This window comes from Staurois parvus, unplaced genomic scaffold (assembly GCF_062004578.1).
Source record: "Staurois parvus isolate SC_StPar_1 unplaced genomic scaffold, SC_StPar_1.0 ptg000652l, whole genome shotgun sequence".
Taxonomy (NCBI): domain Eukaryota; kingdom Metazoa; phylum Chordata; class Amphibia; order Anura; family Ranidae; genus Staurois; species Staurois parvus.
The window spans coordinates 2,320,834-2,348,736 of record NW_028318448.1 but is presented as its reverse complement, the minus strand read 5'-3'; the positions used below and the strand labels follow the sequence as shown (position 1 = coordinate 2,348,736).

At 39.8% G+C, this 27,903-nt stretch overlaps 1 protein-coding gene across 1 annotated transcript in view; it reads right to left on the bottom strand.

Moving 5' to 3' along the window:
- Positions 1 to 1,335: 1,335 nt before the first annotated feature.
- The window catches only part of BMP5 (bone morphogenetic protein 5), a 185,202-nt gene continuing 158,634 nt past the window's right edge, over positions 1,336 to 27,903 (bottom strand). Inside the window, exons 4-7 of the mRNA XM_089694137.1 lie at positions 12,979 to 13,176; positions 6,158 to 6,234; positions 5,778 to 5,888; positions 1,336 to 1,567 (exon numbers count right to left, since the gene is read on the bottom strand). Of these exons, the coding sequence (XP_089550263.1) occupies positions 1,418 to 1,567; positions 5,778 to 5,888; positions 6,158 to 6,234; positions 12,979 to 13,176 (536 nt within the window). The 3' untranslated portion in view covers positions 1,336 to 1,417. The remainder of the gene's footprint in view (positions 1,568 to 5,777; positions 5,889 to 6,157; positions 6,235 to 12,978; positions 13,177 to 27,903) is intronic.

Sequence of the window (27,903 nt, the reverse complement as noted above, 5' to 3'; positions counted from 1 at the left end):
CGGAGAAGGCCTGACTCACAGTCTCCGTTCTGTTGGATTGAGGTCAGGACTCTGAGTAGGCCAGTCTAGTTCCTCCACCTCAAACTCTTTCATGCATGTCTTTTTGGACCTTGCTTTGTGCACTGGTGTGCAGTCATGTTGGAACAGGAAGGGGCCATCCCCAAACTGTTCCCACAAAGTTGTGAGCATGAAATTGTCCACAATGTCTTGGTATGCTGATGCCTGAAGAGTTTCCTTGACTAGAAATAAGGGGCCAAGCCCAAACCCTGAAAAACAACCCCACACCATACTCCCCCTACACGAAACTTTATACTGGGCACAATGCAGTCTGGCAAGTACCGTTCTCCTGGCAACCGCCAAACCCAGACATGTCTATCAGATTGCCAGACAGAGAAGTGTGATTCGTCACTTCAGAGAACACATCTCCACTACTCTAGAACCCAGTGGTGGTGTGCTTTTCACCACTGCATCAGACACTTTTCATTGCTCTTGGTAATGTAAGGCTTAGATGCAGCTGCTCGGCAATGGAAACCCATTCCATGAAGTGCTCTACGCATTTTTTTGTGCTAATCTGAAGGACACATGAAATATGGAGGTCTTTAGCTATTGTCTTTAGCTATTGACTCTGCAGACAGTTGGTGACATCTGCGCACTGTGCACTTCAGCATGCGCTGATTCCACTCATTTTACATGGCCTACCACTTTGTGTCTGAGTTGCTTTTGTTCCCGGTTGCTTCCACTTCGTTATGATACCACTACCTTCACGGATGGACTTATTGTACAGGTGGCAACCTATCACGGTACTACACTTTTATTCACTGAACTCCTGAGAGCAACCCATTCTTCCACAAATGTTTGTAGTAACACTCTGCATGCCTAGGTGCTTGATTTTATACACCTATGACCAAGAAGGTGATGGGAACACCTGACTCTAATGATTTGGAGGGGTGTCCTAATACTTTTGGCAATATAGTGTATTTCTAACTCCTACACCATGACATTTTTCAAAATAATTAAAATGGATTAACATCATATGTTATTATCTAAATAAATACTACATGAAAAGTTGCATGGCATGGTTAATTTACCCCATTTTGCAGTTATTAAATAATTACAAAGTTTTCTATGTGTACATGTAAACACAAATGGTTGTTCTGGTAATAGCTGGTTAATCTGAAATGATTTAAATTAAATGTTTGGCATTGAAATGAATGTGTTCAAAAGGAATTGTGTCACAAGGGTGCATTTTCTAATAAAGCATTACTGAAAAAATAAATTACAAAATTCTAATATATACATAACACTGTACATACAAATGTATATTGAGATGTACTGTATATTTGAAATGTGTTTTATTTCCTAACCAGTTCATTGCAGGTAATGATGTAACTCATAATTCTATAGTCAAAATCTACTTTTAATGACATCCACAAGACCTGACAACCATATTTCTATACTTTTTTAAAATAACATTGGAGCTGTCATCAAAGTAAAGCACAGATATGGCATTTAGTTTTGTAGGTGCACAGCATGGCTTGGGGACATGTTCAGGAAACATCAAATGGACCTGTTAATAAAGCAAGATTATTACATTACTGTTTGTATTTCCATGATGGTTTTAAAAAATAGTAAAATATCTTTAAACTTATAGTGTGAAGCTTTATTTAACATCTAGTTAATGTTTAGCAATTTGTGCAAGACTGTACAGCACAGAATATGGTGTCACTCAGAGACTGTCTGAAAGCCCTGCTCCATCTGGCAAGAGCATAGATACAAATATAAAATTCAGAAAAAATTATTCCCTACAGGTTTCCTGGACCACTATAGGGAAAACTCCCTCTGTCCCTGAAATGGTCTTTATTGAAAATAAGAATATAAAGAAAGTATAAAATATAAGCCCATCTAAAACTGATTATTCAGTGTTGAGTTAGTGCCAGGAAAATGAATCAGTCATTGGCTTTTTTTCATCTGTTAGAAACTACAGCAAAGACCACAACAGTTTCCGGCTCTACCCTTATTGATAAAGCCATAAAGAAGCATAGAAAGCCTCATTCTTCTGCTGCTAGTAATTAGTGAATCTGCTTAGGTTTGATTCGCCAAACATTCAGAGAATCTTGTTCAAAATTAGTCAAACCTGAACTTAGAAGGGCATCCTACTGATATCTATGTGAGGGAAAATATGGTTGTTAGATTCTGGCCATTTGTATGGCAAACTGCTACCAAAAAAGAAACAAGACGTTGTGCACTGCCATGGAGAAGATGTAACGATGGAAAAAAATATGTATACCGTATAGAAGGGAAAGGGTGATATCGTACATTAGCATCTTAAATTTATTGAGGAGATGATTTATTTCTTTTGCAGTAGCTTTGCCTACATACAAGAGGAACACCCCAATCGGATCATTTTATTTCAGTTTGGAAAAAATACTTTTTCAGGTAGCTTTAGCATCAATACATACGTTTTCATGGGGCTGCATAAGAAAATGTTAACGTGATACTAAACATACAATGTTAAATTGTCATCATTCTATTTATGTACAGTATAATGATAACACAACTATATTTAATTTATTATAAAAAAAAATCTGACTACCTTATTTAATCATTGTTGTTCAGCAGTCACCTGAAATTTCCCAGGTGTATTCCATCCTCAGGGAAAGATCTGAGGGTGGAGTTTCTAGTACTCTGCTGATGTACAGTTGCAAGAAAAAGTATGTGAACCCCTTGGGATTACGTGGAGTTTTGCATGAATTGGGCATAAAATGGGCTCTGAACATCATCTAAGTCACAACAATAGAAGAACACAGTCTGCTGAACATAATACTACACAAACATTAGATGTTGCCATTGTTTAATTGCACATAACATGTAAACATTCACAGTGCAGGGAGGAAAAAGTATGTGAGGCCCTAGCTTAATGACTTCTCCCAGAGCTAATTGGAGCCAGGAGTGAGCCAACCTTGACTCCAATCAGTGTGATGATATTGGATGTGTTGCTGACAGCTGTCCTGCCCTTAAAAAACACACACCTGTTTTGGGTTTACTGGTTTTAAGAAGCACTGTCTGATGTGAACCATGCCTCGCAGAAAAGAGCTCTCAGAAGACCTACGATCAAGAATTGTTGACTTGCATGAAGCTGGAAAGGGTTACAAAAGTATCTCCAAAAGCCTTGATGTTCATGTGTCCACGGTAAGACAGACTGTCTACAAATGGAGAAAGTTTAGCACTGTTGCTACTCTCCCTAGGCGTGGTTGTCCTGTAAAAATGACTGCAAGAGCACAGCGCAGAATGCTGCATGAGGTAAAGAAGCATCCCAGAGTGTCAGCTAAAGACCTACAGAAATCTCTGGCACATGCTAACATTTTTGTTGACACATCTACAATAAGGAAAACATTAAACAAGAATGGAGTACATGGGAGGACACCACGGAGGAAGCCATTGCTGTCCAAAAAGAATATTGCAGCACGTTTGAAGTTTGCAAAAGAGCACCTGGATGTTCCACAGCACTACTGGCAAAATATACTGTGGACAGATGAAACCAAGATTGAGTTGTTTGGGAAGAACACACAACACTATGTGTGGAGAAAAAAAAGCACAGCACACCAACATCAAAACCTCATCCCCACTGTGAAACATGGCGGAGGGAGCATCATGGTTTGGAGCTGCTTTGCTGCCTCAGGGCCTGGACGGATCGTTGTCATTGATGGGAAAATGAATTCCAGAGTTTATCAAGACATTTTGCAGGAAAACGTACGACCATCTGTCCGCCAACTGAAGCTCCGCAGAGGATGGGTGATGCAACAGGACAATGACCCAAAGCATACAAGTCATTCAACAAAACAATGGCTGCAACAGCACAGAATACGCCTTCTGGAGTGGCCCAGTCAGAGTCCTGACCTCAACCCCATTGAAATGCTGTGGCATGACCTTAAGAGAGCGATTCACACCAGACATCCCAAGAATATTGCTACACTGAAACAGTTTTGTGAAGAGGAGTGGTCCAAAATGACTCCAGATCGTTGTGCAGGTCTGATCTGCAACTACAGGAAACGTTTGGTTGAGGTTATTGCTGCCAAAGGAGGGTCAACCAGTTATTAAGTCCAAAGGTTCACATACTTTTTCCTCCCTGCACTGTGAATGTTTACATGTTATGTGCAATTAAACCATGGCAACATCTAATGTTTGTGTAGTATTATGTTCAGCAGACTGTGTTCTTCTATTGTTGTGACTTAGATGACGTTCAGAGCACATTTTATGCCCAATTCATGCAAAACTCCACGTAATCCCAAGGGGTTCACATACTTTTTCTTGCAACTGTATGCTGCTCTATAGCAGCAGAGGACATCTGAACTATGAATTTGTGCCTGCACAGCAATGACTGGTGCTATGCCAGTCACATGACATTAAAATAAATAGATTTCAGAATAGAGAATCAAACTAAATAATAGCGACCATGTGTTTTAAAGATTCATACAAATATGTTTCAAACCAAATGTTTATTATTTTTTGCAATTACATGGTGCAGGCGCGGTTTAGTCTAGGTTCACACCTATGCGTTTTTCACAGCACTTGCATTTTACAGAAAAGCACAGCAGTCCATTTAACATGATTTCCGATGGGACAGGTTCTCATCTCCACATTTTCACCGGTGTGTTTTCTTTAAAAGGGTTAGCGACTTTTATTAAATACAAAACATTGCGTTTTTGGTTTTTCTAGACTTCAATGGAGCCGCAGCAGAAAAGCATGTAGTGTGTTTTTTATGCGTTATTGATGCATTCTTATGAATTTTTATGCGTTTTGCATTTTACTCTGCCTAGCAATAAGAAAAAAAAATTAAACCGCAAAACGCATCAAAAACACAAAATGCACTGCAGAAACAGATCAAACGCAAACTGCATAGGTGTGAACCTAGCCTTACATTGGCTGACAATAGCTTTCCCTTTATTCACACTGTAAAGATATCTGGAGGAGGTTCTGACAATCACAGGCTGTGTCAAGCCATTCCAGCCTGTGTCTATGGTGTGACTAACAAGGAGGTGAGGCCTCCATCAGTCATCATCTTATATCCTGCCCTCATGGTGTTTAGCAATAGGAGGACATGGAGGAGGGGGGAAGGAGGGGACATTTACCACTGTGTATACACCCATGCGTGTGACTCTATAGTCATGTGGACTGCACAGATAAGAAAAAGGAGCAAATGAATAGCTTAGAAGGGAACTGAAACTGGACCATGCTCGGCAGATGTAGGAACAGTTGGTCTAGACCAGGGGCGGACTGACAACTCATGGGGCCCCCGGGCAATAGGGGAGCATGGGGCCCCTGTATCCTTGCCCAAATTCAAAAAAGCCTATGAAAAAGGTACCGGGGGCATCTCATGTGGCCCCCTACTGACCCTGGGCCCAAATGGTCAGTCCGCCCCTGGTCTAGACAATCACAGGCTGCAGCGGGGACACAGACAAGGAGGGAGGGACAGCAGGATCAACCATGTTTTTTGAAATCTACAGAAAAAGAATGCTCTAGTATGAACACAATGTAATATAGTGTGTATTGACAGTTTGTAATGATTTAGGTTTAATGACACTTTAACATCTCTAGATTAAGACTCCGTATCACCAGTGAATGTGAGTAGCTGAGAATACAGTATGAATACATCTTGCTACAAAAGTGGGGGATTCAACCCATCTGCATCCGCTAAATTTACATATCAGTTTAGGTTGTACTTACAAATATTTTTAAATAAAATGCAGTGTACACTTGCATAACTTTACATTACTCACCAGAGTTTGTACTATGGCATGATTAGTGGCATTCATATGAGCATTGAGAGGAAAAGAACATTCTCCATCACAATAAAAGGCTGCATATCCCTCTGGAGCTATTATCCAGTCCTAGAATAAAATTGAAGAATCTTATTTAGAAACTGCTATCTCAGCATTGCAGCAGTCTGTACATTCCTTGGAATAATCTTATAATTTATAATGCAGTAACAATACTGTTGCTAATCTAATGGCCATATTTCCTTATCTTTTTTCAAACTGCAGAGCCATATCCTTTAAAACAGCAATAATTCAATATAGGATCACATTTACATGGTCTAAAATACTTTTACTAATAAGCAAGAAGGCAATTCAATGCAAGACACACATTGATCCCTTACCTGCCATCCCAGGTCACGAAAACTGACATATAGCTCATGCTTTTTACAAGCCTGCTTCTGTTCACTAGTGTTGTAATCTGTAGGTAAACAGAAACAGGTAACTTTCAGTTAAGGTATTCTTCATTATTATGTGCTAATCACAAACTGATATAATGTTGTAAACCTTATATATTGCCAATATTATCATGCACAGGAAATCCATATTTTCATGCTATGTATAAATAGTAAAAGTGATTACAATAAAAGGTTAGAGTCCTGCATCATGGAATGACATTAGGGATTAGTGAATAGCTGAACATACCTGGGTTTGGTTCAAGCAGGGTTTGGTAAATACTGGATAAGTCCATATATTGAATCTGAACCAAATTAAAATCAATAAGAGCTGATTCGTAAAATCAATAATAACCATTTTCTTTGCCATTAGGCTAGGGATTGTTATATTGGCATGGGGGTAGACACTGGCCTGGGGGACATGTATTGCTGCAAAAAAGGACTACAAATCATTGGTTTGTGCCCTCCCTGTACTGAAATTGCTTATTCTGATTTCACTACACTCTGTAAACTTCTCAAAGTGTGCATTAGAAGTGGTAACAAGTCAAAGAGTGCCTGCCTTAGTCACTGACTGAAGGACATCCAGCATTATCCAGCCCTTTCTTTCCCAGCCTTATTATCCCTGGGCCAACTCTTTAATTGATTGAATTTCAGTTCTTTCAGCCATAAAGGCTAATGCTTTCATGTGGGCACTATCACAGCTTGCTTTTCTAAGGAAGCTATGTACAGCACCCAGGTGGCTCCTCAAACCAGCCATGATCCAACTGCATTGCATATAGATGCAGAGACTTATTGATGATGTGACTGAGTCTAAAAAAGGTATAATAAAAACAGGTTTTATTTAATAATGTCATTAGCATGCTGATGAGGGGAGAGGAACCAGGAAAAGCAAAATATTAAACTTCAGATTAAACATCAGCCTGTCTTATGCCCTGAAAACTTGTAAAGTTTGTTTCCACAGATTTAAGTTGTTCATAAATAGTCTAAGTTAGCTATATGAGACAAATTGTATCAGTCTATCATTCTGTCATTTTCACCAAAAAATCACAGATATGACCCTGACCTCAACTTAACAAAGGGACACTGTACCTGAGATGGCTGTCCTATCTCCATTAAACCTTGATTACATACTGGCATTCATGTACCCAAAGACCCTGCCTGACTGCAGTGTTATAAATATAGAGATGCAAAATGTTCTCTATTATTATTCAATACCAAGAGTAGGACGGTGGAAAATGCTCATCCAATCAGGGTTAGTGTCTATATCCTAACATCCAAACGTTCTTTTACCTCTGTGGGATCCTAGCCACCCTTCAAATCCTGTATTATGGCCTTAGACTTTTGCCTCTGCCCCAAGCTCCAGGCCTGTCAAAAAAAAACTTGTGCTGGAAGGTAGCAGCTTTAATGCTACAAGAGATTCAGCACATTGGCAGTTGTAGTCTGATAACAGCTCTGAAAAAATCATATAGTATTTTGTTCTAAATGAGGCAGAAATTAACAGATTTCTTGACAGACACAGAATATTGGATATGTGCACTGAATGAAGACAGTTCCTTTAAGAGGCTGCTCATTTGTCAGTCCTCAGATTCTGAATGGAGACAGACAGTTTTGTCATGTGTGTGGACCTTTCTTCCCCCCAAACACAAGAGTCCCTTGTGCATGCAGCTCTCTCTCTCGCTCTCTTAACTGGCCACTTTATTTGGTACACCTTTTTAGTCCCGGGTTGGACCCCCTTTTGCCTTCAGAAATGCCTTAATTCTTCTTGGCATAGATTTTGTTCGGTGTTTGAAACATTCCTCAGAGATTTTGGTCCATATTGACATGATAGCACCACGCAGTTGCTGCAGAGTTGTCAGCTGCACATCCATGATGCGACTCTCCCATTCCACCACATCCCAAAGGTGCTTTATTGGATTGAGATCTGGTGACTGTGGAGGCCATTGGAGTATAGTGAACTCCTTTTTAATGTTCACAAAACCAGTTAGAGATGATTTGAGCTTTGTTACATGGTGCATTATCCGCCTGGAAGTAGCCATCAGAAGATGGGGACACTGTAGTCATTAAGGGATGGACATGGTCAGCAACAATACTCAGGTAGGCAGTGGTGTGACCAAAGGACGTATTTGTCCCATGATTTTAATTGCCTGTATCATCTGATTAAGAACTTAAAATACTTTTTTTTTTTTTGGTTTGAGTCAAAATATTAGTTCTTATCAACAAATAGATCTAGCTTTTTGCCAATTATTTCATGAAATGGCTTAGTTACAGCAACTGAAGTGTACGAACTTTAAAAACAAAACATTGATTCTTTTGGCGTTCCGTAATCTTATGGTCCTCAAAGGGACAATGCTCAGTTGGTACTAAAGGGCCTAAAGTGTACCAAGAAAATATCCCTCACACCATTACACCTCCACCACCAGCCTGAATCATTGATACAAGGTAGGATGAATCCATGCTTTTATGTTGTGTATGCCAAATTCTGCCCGTACCATCTGAATGTCGCAGCTGAAATGGATACTCATCAGACCAGGCAACATTTTTCCAATCTTCTATTGTCTGATTTTGGTGAGCCTGTGTGAATTTTAGACTTCATTTTCTGTTCTTAGCTGACAGGAGTGGCACCCAGTGTGGTTTTCTACCGCTGTAGCCCATCTGATTCAAGGTCCGATGCATCGTGCATTCAGAGATGATATTCCGCGTGTCGTTCTATCATCTCAACCCAGTCTGCCCATTCTGACCTCTGACATCAACAAGGCATTTTTGTCCACACAACTGCAGTTCACTTGATATTTTATCTTTTTCGGACCATTCTCTGTAAACCCTAGAGATGGTTGTGTGTGAAAATCCCAGTAGATCAGCAGTTTTTGAAATATTCAGACCAGCCTGTCTGGCACCAACAACCATGCAACATTCAAAGACCCTTAAATCCCCTTTCTTCCTCATTCTGATGCTCGAATTCTGATGTTTGAACTTCAGCAAGTCGTCTTCTCCACATCTAGATATATAAATGCATTGAGTTTCTGCCATGTGATTGGCTGATTAGCAATTTGTGTTACCAAGCAATTGAACAGGTGTACCTAGTAAAGAGGCCAGTGAGTGTATATTTGTAAGGCCTATGTAAAATAAAAGATTACTTTACATTTTTTGTTAACACATTTCCTGGTGTTTAATAGGCACTATTAACATAGCCAGGGCCTCTCATCTAATGCTTGGGAAGGCTACCTCGCCAGTACCTTTCTGGGAGATCTTGTTCCTAAAACACAAGATCTAGCGAGATTTCATAAAATCTCATGAGGTCTCAGCTAGAAAAGGCATTTTTTTCCCACTTGTTCATTTGCATGTTACCATAGCATCAAAAAGCAACCATTGGGCAGCACAGTGGCTAAATAGTTAGCACTTCCACTTGGCAGTACTAGGGTTGTTGTTTCAAATCCCAACCACAGCACCACCTGCCTGGAGTTTGCATGTTCTCCCTGCACCTGCGTGGGTTTCCTCCAGATACTCCGGTTTCCTCCCACACTTCAAAAACATGCTGGTAGGTTAATTGGTTCCTGGCTATCTTGGCCCTAGTATGTGTATGTATGAATGTAAGTTAGAGACCTTAGATTGTACGCTCCTTGAGGGTTAGAGACTTATGTGAATGTACAATATATGTAAAGCGCTGCGTAAACTGACGGTGCTATATAAGTACCTGTAATAAATAAAATAATAAATTACTATGGTAACATATAAACATATGGGAGGGGGGGGCAAAAATTCCAGAATGTAAATAATCCTCTTCCCTTACTGAAAATGGCCTATGGGATTGGAGCAGTGAAGATAAAATTTATAAAGTTATTAAAAGAAAAAATAGCATGCATTTTAAAGCAGATATTTTTTATTGCCATTTCACAACATTTCTAATGTACCATTAGTTTAATTTGGACAATTTGGGTGAAGGTATGCTTTAAAAACTGACTACGTCTTCTAAACTGTCACCTTTAGATTTACCAACATCTATTTATTGCAAGCTGATTGCCTAAATAATGCATTCAATTACTACTCAATCTAATCTAATGAGGTCTTCCACTACATAGCTGCTGATAAATCTAAAAGAAATTGCAACATGGTTTGCCAGTTTTAGTATTACCAATGACTACATAGTATGAGGAATAGGATAAAAGCTAAATGGATTGTTTGTTTAGGTAGATCCTTACACTAGTAACTTTACAGAGATTTTACAATCAGACAATAAACTATGTGGGCGGTATAATTGGAACACACAGGCACAGTTCATATAGTAAATCTGTAAACAATACAGTCAAAATCATGCTCCCGTGCTGAGGTGCCGTATGAAATGTGTTCAAAAGGTAGATTTGCATTGATATACATGTTTTTGGAATATGCCAACAAAAGAATTTGGGAATAAATCAACTATGGCATACAAAGTACCAGTAACCTAATTTTGCCAATCTAGGTAGAATAATAAAATTTACAGTTTAACAGCTTTCCAAGCTCCTCACATAGAAGTAAGGTGGCAAGGCGGACTTTCTGTACTGTATCACGTATCTAATAAGTGATGCAGCTCCTCTGGGGGGGGAGGCACATGTGCTCTACCCCTGCTGTGCTGTGATTAGTTATAGCACAAGCCGATTAGTGGGTGACCGGAACCCACTAATCAACGAATTGGAGAGGACAGAGCTCTGTGATTGTAAACAACACAGAGCTCTGCCCTGACAGTACACAGTACACACAGTAGCGCTATATAAATACTGTATAATATAATAATAATCATCCTTTTCTATGGGACACCATCAACAAAATACTCCCACAAATGCAGGCCATTGATTGCAAACAAGATTTGTTAATTTGCACAATCAAGAAAGTAATTTTCCTAACAAATTAATTCAAGACCATTTTGCAAAAATGAATACACTCCAATGAAAGTCTTAGGAGCAAAGATACATTTTAGACAACAAAATCCTAATTAGCAAGGATTCAACTACAGGTGAGCCTAATTATTCATTAAACAGGTGTCCAGCAGACAGTTGACTATAAAAGGGCATTACTTAACAAAGAAAACCCCTTTCTATTTCATACTGTCAGCAATGGCACCACATGGAGGAGAAATATCACAAGGCCTGAGAAAGAAAATAATTTCTTGACACAAGAAAGATGAAGGCTACAAGAAGATCAGCAAACCTTTACTTACCAGTCAGAATACTGTAGCAAAAGTGATGCAAAAATTTAACAAAGATGGTACTGCAACCTTCTCACAGAGACGTCCAGGCCATTCAGAGAGGTTAACACCTCGACAAGAGCGTCTTCTGATGTGAAGGGTTGAAGAAAATCACCCTACAAGTTCACTGCAGTTAGATAAAGAAGTAGAAAGCCAAGCTGGGGTGATTGTTTCCCGTGACACAATACGGCATACACTGCAGAGGAATGGCATGCATGGGTAATATTCATGAAGGAAGCCTCTCCTAAAGCCCATGCACAAAAAAGTCCATCTAGAATTTTCCAGGGCCCATGCTGAAAAAGAAGAAGTCTACTGGGACTCTATACTCTGGAGTGATAAGATCAAGATAAATGTTTTTGGAACTGATGGCTTCAAAACTGTATGGCATCATAAAGGTGAGGAGCACAAAGAAAAATGCATGGTGCATACAGTGAAGCATGGTGGTGGCAGTGACCTTGCATGAGTGCTGCTGCATGAGTGCTGCTGGTGTCGGGGAGCTGCATTTCATTGATGGTATCATGAATTCACAGATGTACTGCTCTATATTGAAAAAGAAGATGCTACCATCACTCCGTGCCCTTCATCGTCGTGCACTTTTCCAACATGACAATGATCTAAAACACACATCTAAGGCTACTGTTGCATTTCTGAAGGATAACAGGGTGAAAGAGATTCAGTGGCCAAGTATGTCTCCTGATCTGAACCCAATTGAACACCTATGGGGAATTCTGAAGAGACAAGTTGAGCATCACTCTCCACCCAGCATCCAGGCTCTAAAAGAGGTCGTTCTTGAAGAAAAAGATAGATGTTGCAGCACGCCACCAACTTGTTCATTCCATGCCTAGAAGACTTGGTGCTGCTCTTACAAATCATGGAGGTCATACAAAATACTAGATGTAGCAGTTTTTGTTGTGGGGTGTATTCATTTTTGCATCAACTAATTTTAGTAAAATTCGAGATTTTGTAATCTAAGTTATATTATTAAAGTGGTAGTAAACTCTTTTTTAAAATTTTACCTACAGGTAAGCTTATAATAAAGCTTACCTGTAGGTAGAATGAACATTCTCTCTTTTTTATAAGCCGAAGCATGTGCTCTGAAGGAACGGCATATCTGTGCCATTCCTTCAGAGCAGTTCTGTATAGAAACCAATCTGTTTCCAGTTTTTGTTGTCAAAGCTTAAGTGAACAAGCTAAATTTAAAAGCTGATGGGCTACCATGCACAGCTGTACCAGATACTGAGTTATCTAGTTTTAGTACATCTCCCCTATAGGATGTATTTTTTTCATCTTTGCATGAATAAAATAGGAACAAAATTATTTTAGAAATGTACATGACGTGTCTTTTTATGGAACCTACAAATGTCCTTAATGTACAGTACATGTTCGCCAACAGTTATGTTCAGATGTTGCTGACAACTAATTTTCTGTTGGTACCCAAACACACACAAAATACTTTTACTGAGTTCAGCTCTTCAAATAAATGCCAAAATTTGTTGTTTGCCAATTCAGATTTGCTTAGAGATTTAATTTACTTAAACGTTTTGTTTCTTACCTGTAATACTAGGCATTTTTGATGCATCTTGCTGTGATGAAGATTTGTTCTTGTCTTGCTTTTTCCTTTTTGTGTTTGCAGCCCTAACTGAGCGCAGCAAAACCTCACTTGCTTTAAAGAAAGCTACTAGAAATGGCTGCTTTGACTGGGGTCCATGTCTCCCAACAAGGCCAACTGACTTAACATTGACACTCCGGCCTGAAAAATAAAAAAAAATCCCAAAATTTTGGTCTAGCAATCCTTTGCATATCAATCAATTGTGTACAAAATTGAGCAAGCCAGGAAGTTTTGACTATAAGTATTGCAACTGAAAATGTTAATGTCAACTGTTGGTGTTGTTGTTATTATTATCAATAAAAGTATGCCTGTTTACTGAATGGTGGAAAATACAAAATTAAGAAAGCAATTTATACTATGGCAAATCACAGCAAATTTCAAATTGTGGGCTGATTGGTAACAGATGACAACCGCTGATCAGTGAAGGAGAGAAGGTCATATTTATAGTGTATCTAAAGCCAAAACCTTTTCTGATATTTTTGTACATAGGGGTTAGAATTTATTATCAGGTTTGTATCGCTATCTTTGGCTCCAGAGGTTAGATTCACACACCCTATTCATATTGATGACCAATGTCACTGGGGCTAAAAGTAACAGAAAATGGAAAAAAAAATGTTATTGTCACCAGAACAAGAATAGAGGAGAAATCTTCAAATTGGGGCATTTATTCTGGTGTCAACTGTCCAAGGTGCAATTTCCCTCACTTTGGAGAGTTTCTCCTCATTTCCTGTTGTGTCAAAAGACAGGAAACAAAAGGTATCTTCCCTAACATAGAGGCAAGGAAAAAAAAAAAAACAGGTGTTTTAACCTAGCTTGTTTGTAGCTCATTGGGCCATCTACTAGGTCTATTAGCCAAATTAGGCTTCCTGCTTCCTTGCCTGCCCAAGCCCCTGGAATCACAATTGATGTCATCTATGATCCTATTTGGTTTGTTTAAGCACAAAAACTAGTTAGGGACCTGTCATGTGCCATAAAGGTTTGATGCCTGTGTTTTATTTATTTTTTACATTATTGAGGATGAATAAGAATGCATATTCATTCCTTCTAGGGGAAGGAGTGGATTTCTCTGGATGGTACTCATTCTCCTGGGGGAAGCAGATAACTAGAGGCTCCCCCATGCAAAAACCCCTATTCCCTTTTGCAGAACAGGATGTGAGGGATAAGGTTCTTTTCCTCTCTACGATGGAGACAAGGTGCCTTGCAAATTAGGGAGACTCTGAAGTCTTTCATGCAAGGTACTTTCCTAATGCTTCGGGTGCTGGGGTCTACCTTAAACTTTATACCAGTCCCTTCTCCAGGCATGCAGCCTGGAAGGCCAGGAAACAGAAAGATGCTATCAAGTGCACCCCTTCAACCGTTCCTAAACCATATACAGTTGTGTCCAAAATTATTCAACCCCCACTGAAATTGAGTGTTTTGGCCAGTTTGACATTGCTTTTGATCATTCAGTCATCTTGCTTACATTTACATTAAAGAGGCACTTGTAGGTCAGACAAATATAACATAACAGTTATAATGAAATAACCACAAATGTCTTTTCTGTGCTCACAGCATTATCAGTTTTATTCAACCCCCAAGTGACATTCAATCTTAGTACTTAGTACAGCATCCTTTTACAGTTATAACAGCTTTTAAACGTGAAGCATAGCTTGACACAAGTGTCTTGCAGCGATCTACGGGTATCTTCGCCCATTCTTCATGGGCAAAGGCCTCCAGTTCAGTCACATTCTTAGGCTTGCGCACTGCAACTGCTTTCTTTAAGTCCCACCAGAGGTTCTCAATCGGATTTAAGTCTGGTGACTGCGATGGCCACTCCAAAATGTTCCAGCCTTTCCTCTGCAACCATGCTCTAGTGGACTTGGAGGTATGCTTGGGATCATTGTCCTGTTGAAAGGTCCAACGTCTCCCAAGCCTCAGGTGTGTGACGGACTGCATCACGTTTCCATCCAATATCTCCTGGTACTGAAGAGAATTCATGGTACCTTGCACACGCTGAAGCTTCCCTGTACCTGCAGAAGCAAAACAGCCCCAAAGCATGATTGACCCTCCACCATGCTTCACAGTAGGCAAGGTGTTCTTTTCATCATAGGCCTTGTTCTTCCTCCTCCAAACATAGCGTTGATCCATGGGCCCAAACAGTTCTAATTTTGTTTCATCAGTCCACAGAACACTATCCCACAACTTTTGTGGTTTGTCCACATGGCTTTTGGCATACTGCAGTCGACTCTTCTTATTCTTTGGAGACAGCAAGGGGGTACGCCTGGGAGTTCTGGCACGGAGGCCTTCATTACGCAGTGTGCGTCTTATTGTCTGGGCTGAAACTTCTGTACCCACATCTGACAAATCTTTTCTCAGTTCCTCAGCAGTCACACGGGGACTTCTCTCCACTCTACGCTTCAGGTAGCGCACAGCAGTCGAAGTCAGCATCTTCTTTCTGCCACGACCAGGTAGCGTTTCAACAGTGCCCTTTGCCTTGAATTTGCGAATGATGCTTCCTAAGGTGTCTCTTGGTATGTTTAACATCTTTGCAATCTTCTTATAGCCATTGCCCTTCCTGTGAAGAGAAATCACCTCTTCTCTTGTCTTCCTGGACCATTCTCTTGCCTTCACCATGTTTGTAACCACACCAGTAAATGTCTAGAAGGAGCTGAGTATCACAGTCATTTTAAAGCTGCCTAATTGGTGCTTATTATGCTTGATTGCTGCTCGGTGACATCCACAGGTGTTTTCAATACCTGATGGAAAGCACCTGTATGAACCTCTGTTCTTCAGAGTGGTAGTCTTTAAGGGGTTGAATAATTGTGGCAATGAAGAAACCACATAAGAACCATTTACTACTGTATTACATAAACAATTGATGTCATTTTAGTTGCATTTGGGTAGTTACAACGTCCTTGTAGGATTTGATTCTGAATACAATTCCAAATGTACACTATAGTCCCTAAACCCCTTTACAGCATTGGGGGTTGAATAATTTTGGACACAACTGTACAGTATAGCCATACTGCGGATATTACAATCAAAACTGCTTTCTTCTACAGCTATTCCCCTGCTACAGATATTCTACAGTTATTCCCCTGCATTTCACAATAATTTTATTTCCATGATAATTTTATTTTCAAGATAATGCTACTTGACATACTGCAAAGTCTGTAAAAGACTGGTTTTCATCATATCTTATAAATATTATTAATTGGCCAAGAAAAATCCAGAACCTTAAATCCATTTAAATGTCTGGACAAAGCTAAAGTGTGGTGTTGGAAAGGAAAGACCAAGAAACAAATAAGAACTCATGGATTTTATAATAAAGTGCTGGAATCAAATTATTACACCAATGTAATTATTACACCAGCAAGCTGCAAAGCTGTTATTACTTTTAAAGGCTATCCAACCAGAAATTTAGATTTTTATACATAAAATCATGAATCATTCCTGCAGCATACAGTACAAGCTCTCTTTCTCTCTCACTTTAGTCCAACTTAAAATGAGCAGTTCAAGGACGCATGAACTTCCTAGACACTGTGTGGTTGATTTAATAAAGTAAAAAGACTGTGCACTTTGCTGTTTTTTTAATTTTCCTTGCACGTGATTGAGTATTCTTTACAAAGTCAAGCTTCAGCACATTTACCAGGGGCAAGTTTGCCATGAGGCAAACAAGGCATTTGCTTTGGGTAGCGCTGCCGCTTGAAAGAAGGGCCCCCCGGAAGATGTGAAAGAAGATGGGACCAGGGGTGTCAGAGCCAGCCGCAAGTGTGTATGGCTGCCCCATACAGGAGCTCTGAAGGGGATTAAGCATCTCACAGTGGTGCCTCTGCATTCATCCACCCGAGCTCTGATGGCACTTCATCAGCAGCTGCCAGCAATGTCAAAGATCACATCTACCTGCTGGCAGCCGGGTCCAGCACAGCCTAAATGGCTGACAGATTTCTTCCCAGAAGCAAGCAAGATGGTGGTCCAGGATGGAGAAGAGGAAGACATCATGGCCCCCCCCCCCTCCTGTATTGCACAGGACAGAGCCTCCACTTCTCAAAGCCCTGAGCATCTAACACCTTTACCGCAGAGAGCAGATAAGGTCTCCCAGGAAAAGAACAGCTATTTTCCCTGCTGCATCACCTCTTTCTAAAGTAAAAGCAGTTTGCTACTGCAGATGAATTCACCTACCGCTCCTGCCACCAGATCCTGACATCATCTGGAGGAGACGCTGCTGGACAGGTAAGGGGGGGAATGGTGCTTCCCCAATCCTGTCACACTGCCCCCCCGGTCACGCTGCCTCCATTATGATTCACCCATGTCACCCTTCCCTGCTCCTCTCCCGCTGCCCCCCACCTGTCCCATTGCCCCCCGTCATTCTGCCCCCTCCTGTTCCACTGTCCCCCACCTGTCCTGCTGCCCTGCTCCTGTTCTGCTGCCCCCCCACCATCCCCCACCCCATCCCCTTGTCCTGCTGCCCCCCTCCTGTCATGCTGCTCCCCTCCTGTCATGCTGCTCCCAATCACGCTGCCCCCCTCCTGTCCTAAAGGGGTGGATCTTAAACAGGAAGGGGTGGGACAGATTTAGATGGGGCACCCGATTTTAGTCTTGCCTAGGGCAGCACAAAACCAAAATACACCACTGACATTTACTAAGCTCTGGAGAAACTGCACTTGCAAAGTGCACAATCTATTTACCTTTAGTAAAGCAACCCCCAAAAGTATCCATGACAAGCTGCACACCTCAATATACAGCAAACCCACTGACTGATGTAACTATCTTCACAGTTTCAGCTTTCCCCCCAACACATCAAACAGGTCATCATACTTAGCCAGGTCACTAAATACTACTGCCTACGCTCTTATCCAGAAGACAGACATAGAAATACAGTATAAGAGTACTAACAGAATATTTCCGAAACAAAGGCTACAACAACAAATTCACCAGTACTAGCATAAACTCTGCCTTGAAAATCCAAAGAGAAATATTCTACATTACAAAAAGAGAAAACAAATAAAGCAAATAGCCAAGTGTCTTTAGTAACCACATACAATCCAATGATAAAAAAGAAAAGAAAGATAATAAATAAATTCCAACCCATAATAAGAGTTGATGAATGGTTGAAAGGGTTATTTCAACAACCCTTAATGTTGACCTTAAGGCCCCTTTTGTGTGAATGTTCCGATTGGGTCCGCCTGTCTCTTTTCAGGCGGAACCGATTGAAACCTTCATTCTCCTCTATGGAGCAGCAATTTTAAACAGACATGTGTCAGTTTACACCTGCTGATATCCAATCCCATTTGATCTACTAAAAATAGACAGATGGGGATCCCCATGGTTTTCCCCTTCTGTCCAGCAGATTGGATGGCAGTTGGGTATAAATGAACAGGTGGTCCATTTACATCCAACTGTCCATAGAGGTGATTGGGCTGTGTCAGTGGATAGATCCCCTGCTGAGTCTGCTCCTTGTGAAAGGGGTCTGAGACAGCCAACTAGCCTCAGAAATAAATCAATCAGCAGGAAACTTAATTCTAATTACAGGCACACAAACCAACAGAACAAATACAATACAATAAATGCTGCAAACTGTGCAGCCACATCAATCCATTAAAAAGTGTCACATGCACAAAAAGGAACCTTTAATATTACTGGATCATGCAGTTGCAAATCCAGTAATGTGGTGCATCTTATTCAATGCAGGAAGTACAAGCATGCATGTTACATTGGTGGGGCAGGACAGAAATTACAGAAAAAACTAATCTTCATAGACACACCATAAAAGAACATATAGAGGATGATGACTGCATGCCTATAGGACATCATTTCTCACAACCAGACCATTCTGTAGATGACATTATCTGACTTTCTCAGTTTAATTACCATGTGGTGTATGTTTTTTTTTTTTAGAGATTGTTGTTAGCATTTAGTTAGTGTCTCATGTGTCAGTATTGTTTGAACCTTAAAAGAAGGAGGCATACCCCAAAAGCATGCCTTGAACATTTATCTGTTAGTGCAAACAAAAAAAGTGTTACAGACTGTACTCAATTGTGTAGTTAGCCAAAAATACTATATTTTACTGTTGGTGCTATATAAATTCTGTATAATAATAATAATTTGACATTTTACATTAATTATGTCACCTTACTTGCACAAATGACAGATTTTTTTCTTTCAAATAAACCTGCTCTTTTTTGACAGCTCAAATAACTTTTGTGTGTCTACAAGAAATGCAGACAGTGTAATGTGAAGCTATGCAGCTGTTCAACAGGAGGCAGAGACAGAGGTCTTTAAAAACTGTCAGTACTTGGAGAAAGATAGGTGCCAACCTAGGCAATATCAGTGTATTTATAGCTATTTTAAAATAAAACTGAAATTTATTTTTCAATATTTTAGGCCATCACTATGTAGATACAGTGGAAAATAACTCTATGGTCTATTATTGGGCATCTGCATCCCAAATGTGAAAATATATTAAACAAAATCCTAGGAGAGGACAGGCCAACAAGCAATCATGAATGTAAGCTTTAAACAAATAACTATAAAATTTTGCTTTAAAATAAAAAAAAAATACAATGGCTCCATGCCAGAGTCTATATTTCCCAGAAAAAGACTATCACTGGTACAAATGAGAAAGGCAGTTTGATTTGTGCTTACAACAGTTTTCCTTCTACTTTCACTGTAACAAATGTATTAATTCAGCTCAGACTTCCTCCTTCTGGCAGCCTTATTGCTGTAAAAAGAGAAATTAAGGGATCAAGCCAAATACCATACCTTGAAGTGACCCACTTTTGTACATAAACAGTTATACAACTTGTTTTTTCAGGTGTTTAGTACTTGAAATTGGTTTAAGATGTTTCTAATGACACAATAATGTGAGTTTAGTAACTTTTGTTATTTTATATGAGACTCTTTTGGTATTTTTCTGATACAGGATAGCATTCTGTGTCAACAGCATTGGCATGCACATTTTTACTAAGGTAATCAAGTATACCTGTTAAAACCACTTTATATAAATGTAATATTTAGATTTGTGTTTCAGATATGTCAAGATAATTGAATACATACATTCAAAAAATATAGATGAATTTTAGGCATGGTATACTTATTTAAGGTACTTATATAGTGCTGTCAATTTACGCAGCGCTTTACATATATATTGTACATTCACATCAGTCCCTAACCTTCAAGGGGTGTACAATCTAAGGTCCCTAACTTACATTCATACATACACATACTAGGGACAATTTAGATAGGAGCCAATTAACCTACCAGCATGTCTTTGGAGTGTGGGCAGAAACCAGAGTACCTGGAAAAAACCCACACTGGCACAGGGAGAACATGCCAAATTCAAGCAGGTGGTGCCATGGTTGGGATTTGAACCAATTACCCTAGTACTGCCAGGCAGAACTGCTAACCATTTAGCCACTTTATACATAGTTACATTGGTCCAGTGTGGACCAATGTAACTACAGTATGTATACACCATACCTGGCCAATGCCCCTGAAAGATGGAAAGCAATGAAGTAGACACCACTACACCAGTGATCTCCACTTCCTTCTGGGGGCCCTTGTGAGCGGCTGGCCTGCTGCATTGTGAACACCAGGAGGTAGGCTGAGTAGCACAGGCTTTGCATTTTCTGAATAGATGCAAAGAATTCTCTGACTGGGCGAGCTGAAGAACATTCTCTGGATGGTGCCAATGCTGGGCAGCTGACCTCCTGTTTTCACAATGCATCAGGCTGGTTGCTCAGCACAGGGCCCAGAAGCTAGTGGAGATCACCAATACTGAAAGCACAGCTGTTGAATATTTTTTTCCGCATGAGACAGTAGGTGGCATAAACACAAACCTTGTAGATTACCTTGATACAATATTATAAACATATAAAAAATCATGTAAACTAGAAATGTTCTGCCAATTCTCATTTTATATCTTTCTAGGGACTATTGATTAGATATCTAATAGCTTCTCTGACATGTTTAGGGCTTGATGGGCAAAGTAGTGATGAAAAACATTTGAAAAAAAAAAGCTGACAGAAAAGCATGATGGTATTACTGAGCTGAGGACAGCAAGAAAACATCATTCTTGTGTTGCTGTTAGGTATCAAGTCAGATTTGTATTTTAGTTCTATTTTCCTTTTTTACCTGGCAACATACTTGCATGAGGAAGACAGTATTTGTACAAACTTGTACATACTGTATAACTGAATATTTATTTTCTTCAAAGTGCTACTAAAGACATTTTAAACAGTAATAAACATGGTATATTCACCTGCTTTGTGCAATGGTATTGCACAGAGTGGCCTCAAATGTTCTCTTCTAAGGTCCCTCGCTGGCAGTCTTGGCTTCTCCTTTTCTCTATGTGCCCCCAAAGCAAGCTGCTTGCTATGGGAGCACACAGTGTGTGTTCACTCCTGATCTGTGTGCGTCTGTAGAGCCGCGCTCCATAGACATACACAGTGCAGCTTGGCCCTGCCTCCCAAAGGACCCCCGCCAGCTTCCTCTTCACAGTATATCATCGAAAGCAGCAAGAGGCAATGACTCCTACTGTTGCCCGAATCCCTGTGTTAAGAGGAAGTGAGGACAGAAGAGATTCAGCCATGCACAGGGCTGTATCAATCGGGGGCTCAGGTATTTAGGGAGGTGAAGGAGGACAGAAAGCTGTAAAACATTTTACCTTAATGCAGGGAATGCACTAAGGTTCAAAAAGTTTGGGCTTTAGAACCACTTTAATGTTGCCTTCACTGTTCGTACAGCTTATTATTGCTTCTGAATTTTTTTAACTTGCAATATTAGCTTAGAGTTCCATAAAAAAAAATTGAACTTATAAGTATCAAAATTTCACTTAAGCTACATTGAGTCATCTGAATATACAGATGAAAAAAATCTTACTTAGGGAGAGATCAATATATTCACACTTGCCATAGCACTGTCACACAAAGCACCCAAAGGGAAGGTTACAGCCCTTATAATTTATTCTGCTAATTCCTGTCCCTCCATCAGCCAAGAGCCACTTTTTCCATTTGGATAGCAGTACTTTTGCATCCAGCTACTCTCTCCCTTGCTGCAGCTGTTGGAAACCCAATATTCTAACAGCAGTGTTCTCCTGTGCTGCCAGTGCTTCCCACACACTCTCCCTCTTACAAACTGACTGACGCTGCCCAGATTTCTGTCTTGTTGTTTCCAAAGCTCATAACTTGTACTCCATAGCTACCCAGAGTGGTCAAAAATGTCAAGCTCTGTAAAAAGTTCCATAGACTTTTCAAACCCTGAACCTAGCTCCCAGTAGCTAGGAAATCAGTCCTGTAAGACTCTGGTGCCTTTCCTCTAAGAAAATGTAAACACATGTTTAAACCCTCAGAGAGACCACCATTGCACCACAACTGAAATTATGGAAAAAAATATTTTTATGAACAATCTTGTATCTTTTGTGTGTGCTGCATACACCCAAACCACACTAAAGTAAACATTGATTATGTAGCATGCCCTTTTATTCCCCTACTGTTGCTACCCCATTACTTAACAACAGCCAGCTCTAACCACTGCTATCAAAAAAGGATCTTCCGATTGGTGTTCATAAACACTGTTCTGATGCTGATTCATATATACAAAGTAATGTTACTTTGCATTTACACTGTTTCATTCAAGTGAAGATCAAAGGCGTGTGCTTTGATTTGCATATAATGGTAATTTTAGGGTATCTATGGTCACAATTAAAATCATATTTTCATTTCCACATTGTAGTTCAGTTAATTGTAGCCCACTCCTATTAATCTAAAATGTCTTGAAGTGTGTGTGATGAACTAGGAGCACAGAGAGAGAGAGCACACGGAGGCAGATCACACAAAACCCCACAAGCTGGCGTTTATAAGGAGACTGGGGTGTACAGGAGGTCTGGCACTGGGACTTGGCACCAGTAATCTGTACACAGCGTAGCAATGGGCACAATACAAATAAACAGTTCATGTGGCGTTAATGAGAATACAGATAAACAGTCCATGGAGTAGCAATGAAGACATCATGGATGAACAGTTCATTGAGTATCAATGGACTCAGCAAGGGAAAGTGATCCTCCAAGAGGAAAGAGGACATGGTGAGATAGGAACAGTCCATGGGGCATTGAGAGAGCATGGCAACTGGTGGTGATCATCCGGACAGCAGAATAACACAGGGAGGGTTAATCCTTCATGAAGGGGGGGAGGGGTTGGCACAACCAAAAAGGAAACAGTCCTCAGGTTGACAGAAAGACACAGCAGTGGTTAAGTCCAGAAAACAGAGCAGAGATTTAGGCAGATAAGAGTATGAGACATCAGGGGTTACATCCAGCAGACAAGGCCAAGATCTGGGCAGAGCAGGGCTTGGCCCAGCAGGGGTTAAGTCCAGCAAACAGAGCAGAGATCTGATCAGAGCAGGGTTTGACACAGAAAACAGTGAGTGTCCATGGAGAGAAAATATGGCACAGCAACATGCAAACAGTTCACAGAGCAATAATAGGCATGACAAGGGTAGGGATCCTCTTGATGGTGATAGGGCACAGCAAGGGTTAAGCATCCATGGAGAAGAAATACAGCACAGTAACAGGGAAACAGTCTACAGGGCCACAACAGGCATGGCAAGGGCCAGGGATCCTTCAAGCAGTAATAGGCACCACCATGGTTAACAGTCCATCAAGAGGGATACAACACAGCACAAGGGAGACAGGTCCAGGGGTTGCAATCTGGTTACCCAACAAGGGTGGATAGTGAGAGGCATGGCAAGAGCTAAGTTCAGCACACAGGGCAGTAATCCAGGCAGAGCAGGGCTTGGCACAGCAGGGGTTAAGTGCAGCACACAAAGCAGAGATCCAGGCACAGCAAGTGTTAGGTGACTCACCAACCAACAGCAACTTCATCTCAAGAGCTCTAGCTAGGGTGGCAGTGAAAGGCAGTCCAGAGGAGGTCCATCACAGGCTCCAGGGTCCTAAGAGGGACGTGTGTCCTAGCAGTGGCTTCAGAACCACAAAGGCAGTTGTGAGAGGAGTAGAAACATGACAAGGAGAAATAATCCACGAAATAGCAATGTGGAACCACAAGGGGAAATGGTCTACAGGACAGTAAGTACAGTTAATATGGAACTGCAACTCCCAGCAGACACAATGTTAAGAAAGTAGCACACAGTCTATGTGGGGGGCTATCTGTCTCAGCAGTTCCATGTATCTTCTAGTGAGACCTGCAGCCATTGCAGGGGTAAACTCAGAAAAGTCAGACCCTTTTCTGCCAGCCTAGGAATATTATCTTGTACTTTGAATTCAGCCAAGACCTAAGTACTAAATGGCCGGAGTCGATGTATCTGGTTTATTCATGTACAGGATACAACAATGTCTGTGCTACCTGCTGCAATCAGCCTCATCTCCTACCACCTGGAGGGCACAGGTACTCATAGATCAATAACGCAGATAAGCTGACTGCTTTACACACTATTAGAGGTGGTTGATTTCACAAAAATATATATGTATATATTTCTGACCCCCACTACAGTGTGTAAACGTGCTTTGTGAAGCTCCCAACCCATTTACTTTTTTTAATTCTATGACACATTTTCACTATCTACTGCTGTGTGACAGAATCCACAGAGTCTGCCTTCTGAAGTATAGAGAAGCTGAGGATAGGAAAGTCAGTAGGTGGCGTCAGTACAGGAATCACAGTGTGCAAGCAGCAAGGTACCACAGGATGGGCAACACAGTGGCTAAATGGTTGGCACTTCCACTTAGCAGCGCTAGGGTCATTGGTATAAATCCCAACCACTGCACCACCTGCCTGGAGTTTGCATGTTCTCCCTGTGCCTGCGCGGGTTTTCTCTGAGTACTCCCACACTCCAAAGACATGTTGGTAGGTTAATGTCTAAATTTGCCCTAGTATGTGTATGTATAAATGTGAATTAGACCTTACATTGTACACCCCTTGAGGGTTAGGGACTGATGTGAATGTACAATATATATGTAAAGTACTGCATAAATTAATGGTGTTATATACAGTAAGTACCTGAAATAAATCAATATGTAGTCCTTACAAACAGAAGAGGAGAGGCTGCAAACCGTGCATGGAATTCAGGATGTTGTGGAAAAAAAATGGCCGACTGATAGGCAGAGCTCACAATATAAATATTTTTTTTTCCGAATGCGCTTATATTGGATTGTCAAAAATAACTACTATATTGCTACTAGTATAGAATAAAATGAAAATGTATTTTGTGACTATACAACTCTTTTAAAGCAAGTTTACAAAACAACGTTTTTAAAAATGAAGTTTCCTTCTTTTTAATCCTTTATTAACCCTTAGATAACCATACGTATCCCTAATTAACACCTCCTCCATCTCCCTTTAGCTGTAATTTTCCTACTATTCTTTTAGGTTTGGGATGTATAGTTTTATATATAGGCCTAGAATGTATATAGAGCTTTATAATGGATCTGATTTAACTAAATCAGTTTGCTCAGTATTACTCTTGAGCCAGTGTCTTGAATTCCTTTGCTTTACAGAAAGAGGTTAGCAGGGATTTAAAAATGGAATAAAATAAATTTTACAATGTTCTAATGCAGTTTTAATGTTGAACAGTGTTCTAATAAAAACAGCATCTCGTATTTATTATTTTTTAAATGCAATAGAATTATGCTATTTTAATTATGAAATGTATGAATGTATAATAAAAGGAACTCTCAAAATTTTAATTAAATAACACGCAGACCATACGCATGAAATGTATTTATACCCAAAGGAACTCTTAGCCAACTGTTCTTCTCAACTACCTTTGCAGCAGTTTTGTGATTTACTGTATAAATTGTATTATATCCTTTATATTTTTAAATACCATATTATTTAAAAAATAAACATTTTTATCCAAAAAGCTATTTTCTACACATGCAGTTCTTTAGTAAGGCATGCAATGCTATAGTAGACTACTGTGTTTATTTTGTGCACTAAATTACTAACACAGTGTGGCTGATATTTAGAAGTGCAACCAAGGAAAAATTAAACAGTAACCACTAACAATCAGCCAATATATATCTTTCTTTAACTATCCTTCAGTTTGAAAATGACAGCTGGAATTTTGTAGTATTTGTCACTTTTTATCCAGTTATTACAACTGACTCAAGTTAAAGTACTGTATATTTAAAACCAACATGTTTTTTCATTTTGAATAGAGTAGGGGAGAGTTGAAATGTTTTTTTTTGGCCTCTGTGTCCCATTAGGGAGATTTGCCTTCACTTCCTGTCCTGTAGACTCAATAGGAAGTGACAGGTTATCTTTTTCATTTGTGGGGAATCCCTTAGGTGTCACAGGAACAAGTGTCCCTATTGGAAGATTTCCTCTCTATTCCTTTTCTGGTAGCATTTCAAAATTTTGGAAGTAGTTTTTCATTTAATTGGGACAATCAACAAGAGTAAATCTCATTAAGAAGGATATAGACAGCAATAAAAACCTGACAGTAGTCCTAACCCCTTACCACTCTATCCCTATTGCTTTTTTAGAACACAGCGTTAACAGTTTGCTCTTCTATGTTAACAGCGTTTCTTCAATACCTTGCTGATTGAAGAGTTCTTCAAGTCAAGTTAGGCTATATCACTAGAAAACAATAGATTTGCTTAAAAGGCATACTCCAATCAATCAGAATGCAATTCTAACTGTAAGATTCTTTTATTTGCCTTAAGACATAGAAGACCCAGATGTTTTTCTTTTATAGAGCACATGATTGCCAAGTTCTCAAACTAAAGGTGGTGATGACAACTCCTAAATAGAAACCATGAGGAGCTAAAGGGCTGCAGGCCAATTTTTGAGGACGGGCCCAAGAACAACACCTTTAACTCTTTTTTTTGTGTTAAGGGACAGCTATAAAATACTGGCTGCTGCCAAAGTGAATGTTTGCAATTATCAAAGGGTCTATTTGACAACACGTTGCCAGATATTTTTTGGCAATATAAATTTTAATGGCATACAGAAAACATCAAGAGTGCTCAAACACACGTCCTAAACACATTGTAACATCAGATATGAGTAACTGTACATTGTACTACATGCTGTTTCATATGACCACGCAAAACATAAGCATTTGAAAATTAAGATTTCAGGTAAAATGTAAAGTACATGTAAATAAATTGCAGGTTTAGTACAACAAGAACCTGAAAAAAGAATGAAAGAGTCAGTCCACTCAAAACTCATTTCTTGCTTGATCTCTAATCTCTTTAATTTCATGGGTAAGCCATGGGTATAACATTAATACAACCTAAATTTCTGAAACCTCTAAATGATAAGTGAACAAACGTAAAAAAAACTCAATAAATCCAGAGAGGTAAAATAATCCAGAATAAGCCTGAAAATTCAAAATCCTAAACTCGTATGGCATCATGCAAACTTTTAAAGGCAACTCCTATGATATACATAACTGTGCCAAGGCTCAGCAAGTGTACAAACCTGTTTTGCTTGTACCAATATTGTTTTTTTAACTGCTTAAAAGTGCTAGCTTGAGTTTGGCTTTATTTTGTTTGTCAGCTTCATATACATCTAAGACTACCTTATCCTTCTACCGTGTCTAAGGAAGTGGAAAATAATAGAAATAATAGACCTACTGACAGAATCAATAGGGTTCAATAGGTTATAAAACTATACTTTATAAGAAGGCAAAGAAAAATAAAAGCTGCTGTGGCAATTCTAGTGGCAGACAAATGTTTGTTAATTAGCATTTTGACTTGAAAGTCCTCACAGTAATGTGAGCAAAAAAGACTTCTAAAAAGGACATTTGTACAGGACTGGATGTACATCACGGTGCTAATACTGTTTCCACATGGAATTCCTCTATTCTTGAATGATACATTCACAATATACATTAGTAAGACTCCAGAAAGAGAGATACATCATTTTACCCCTG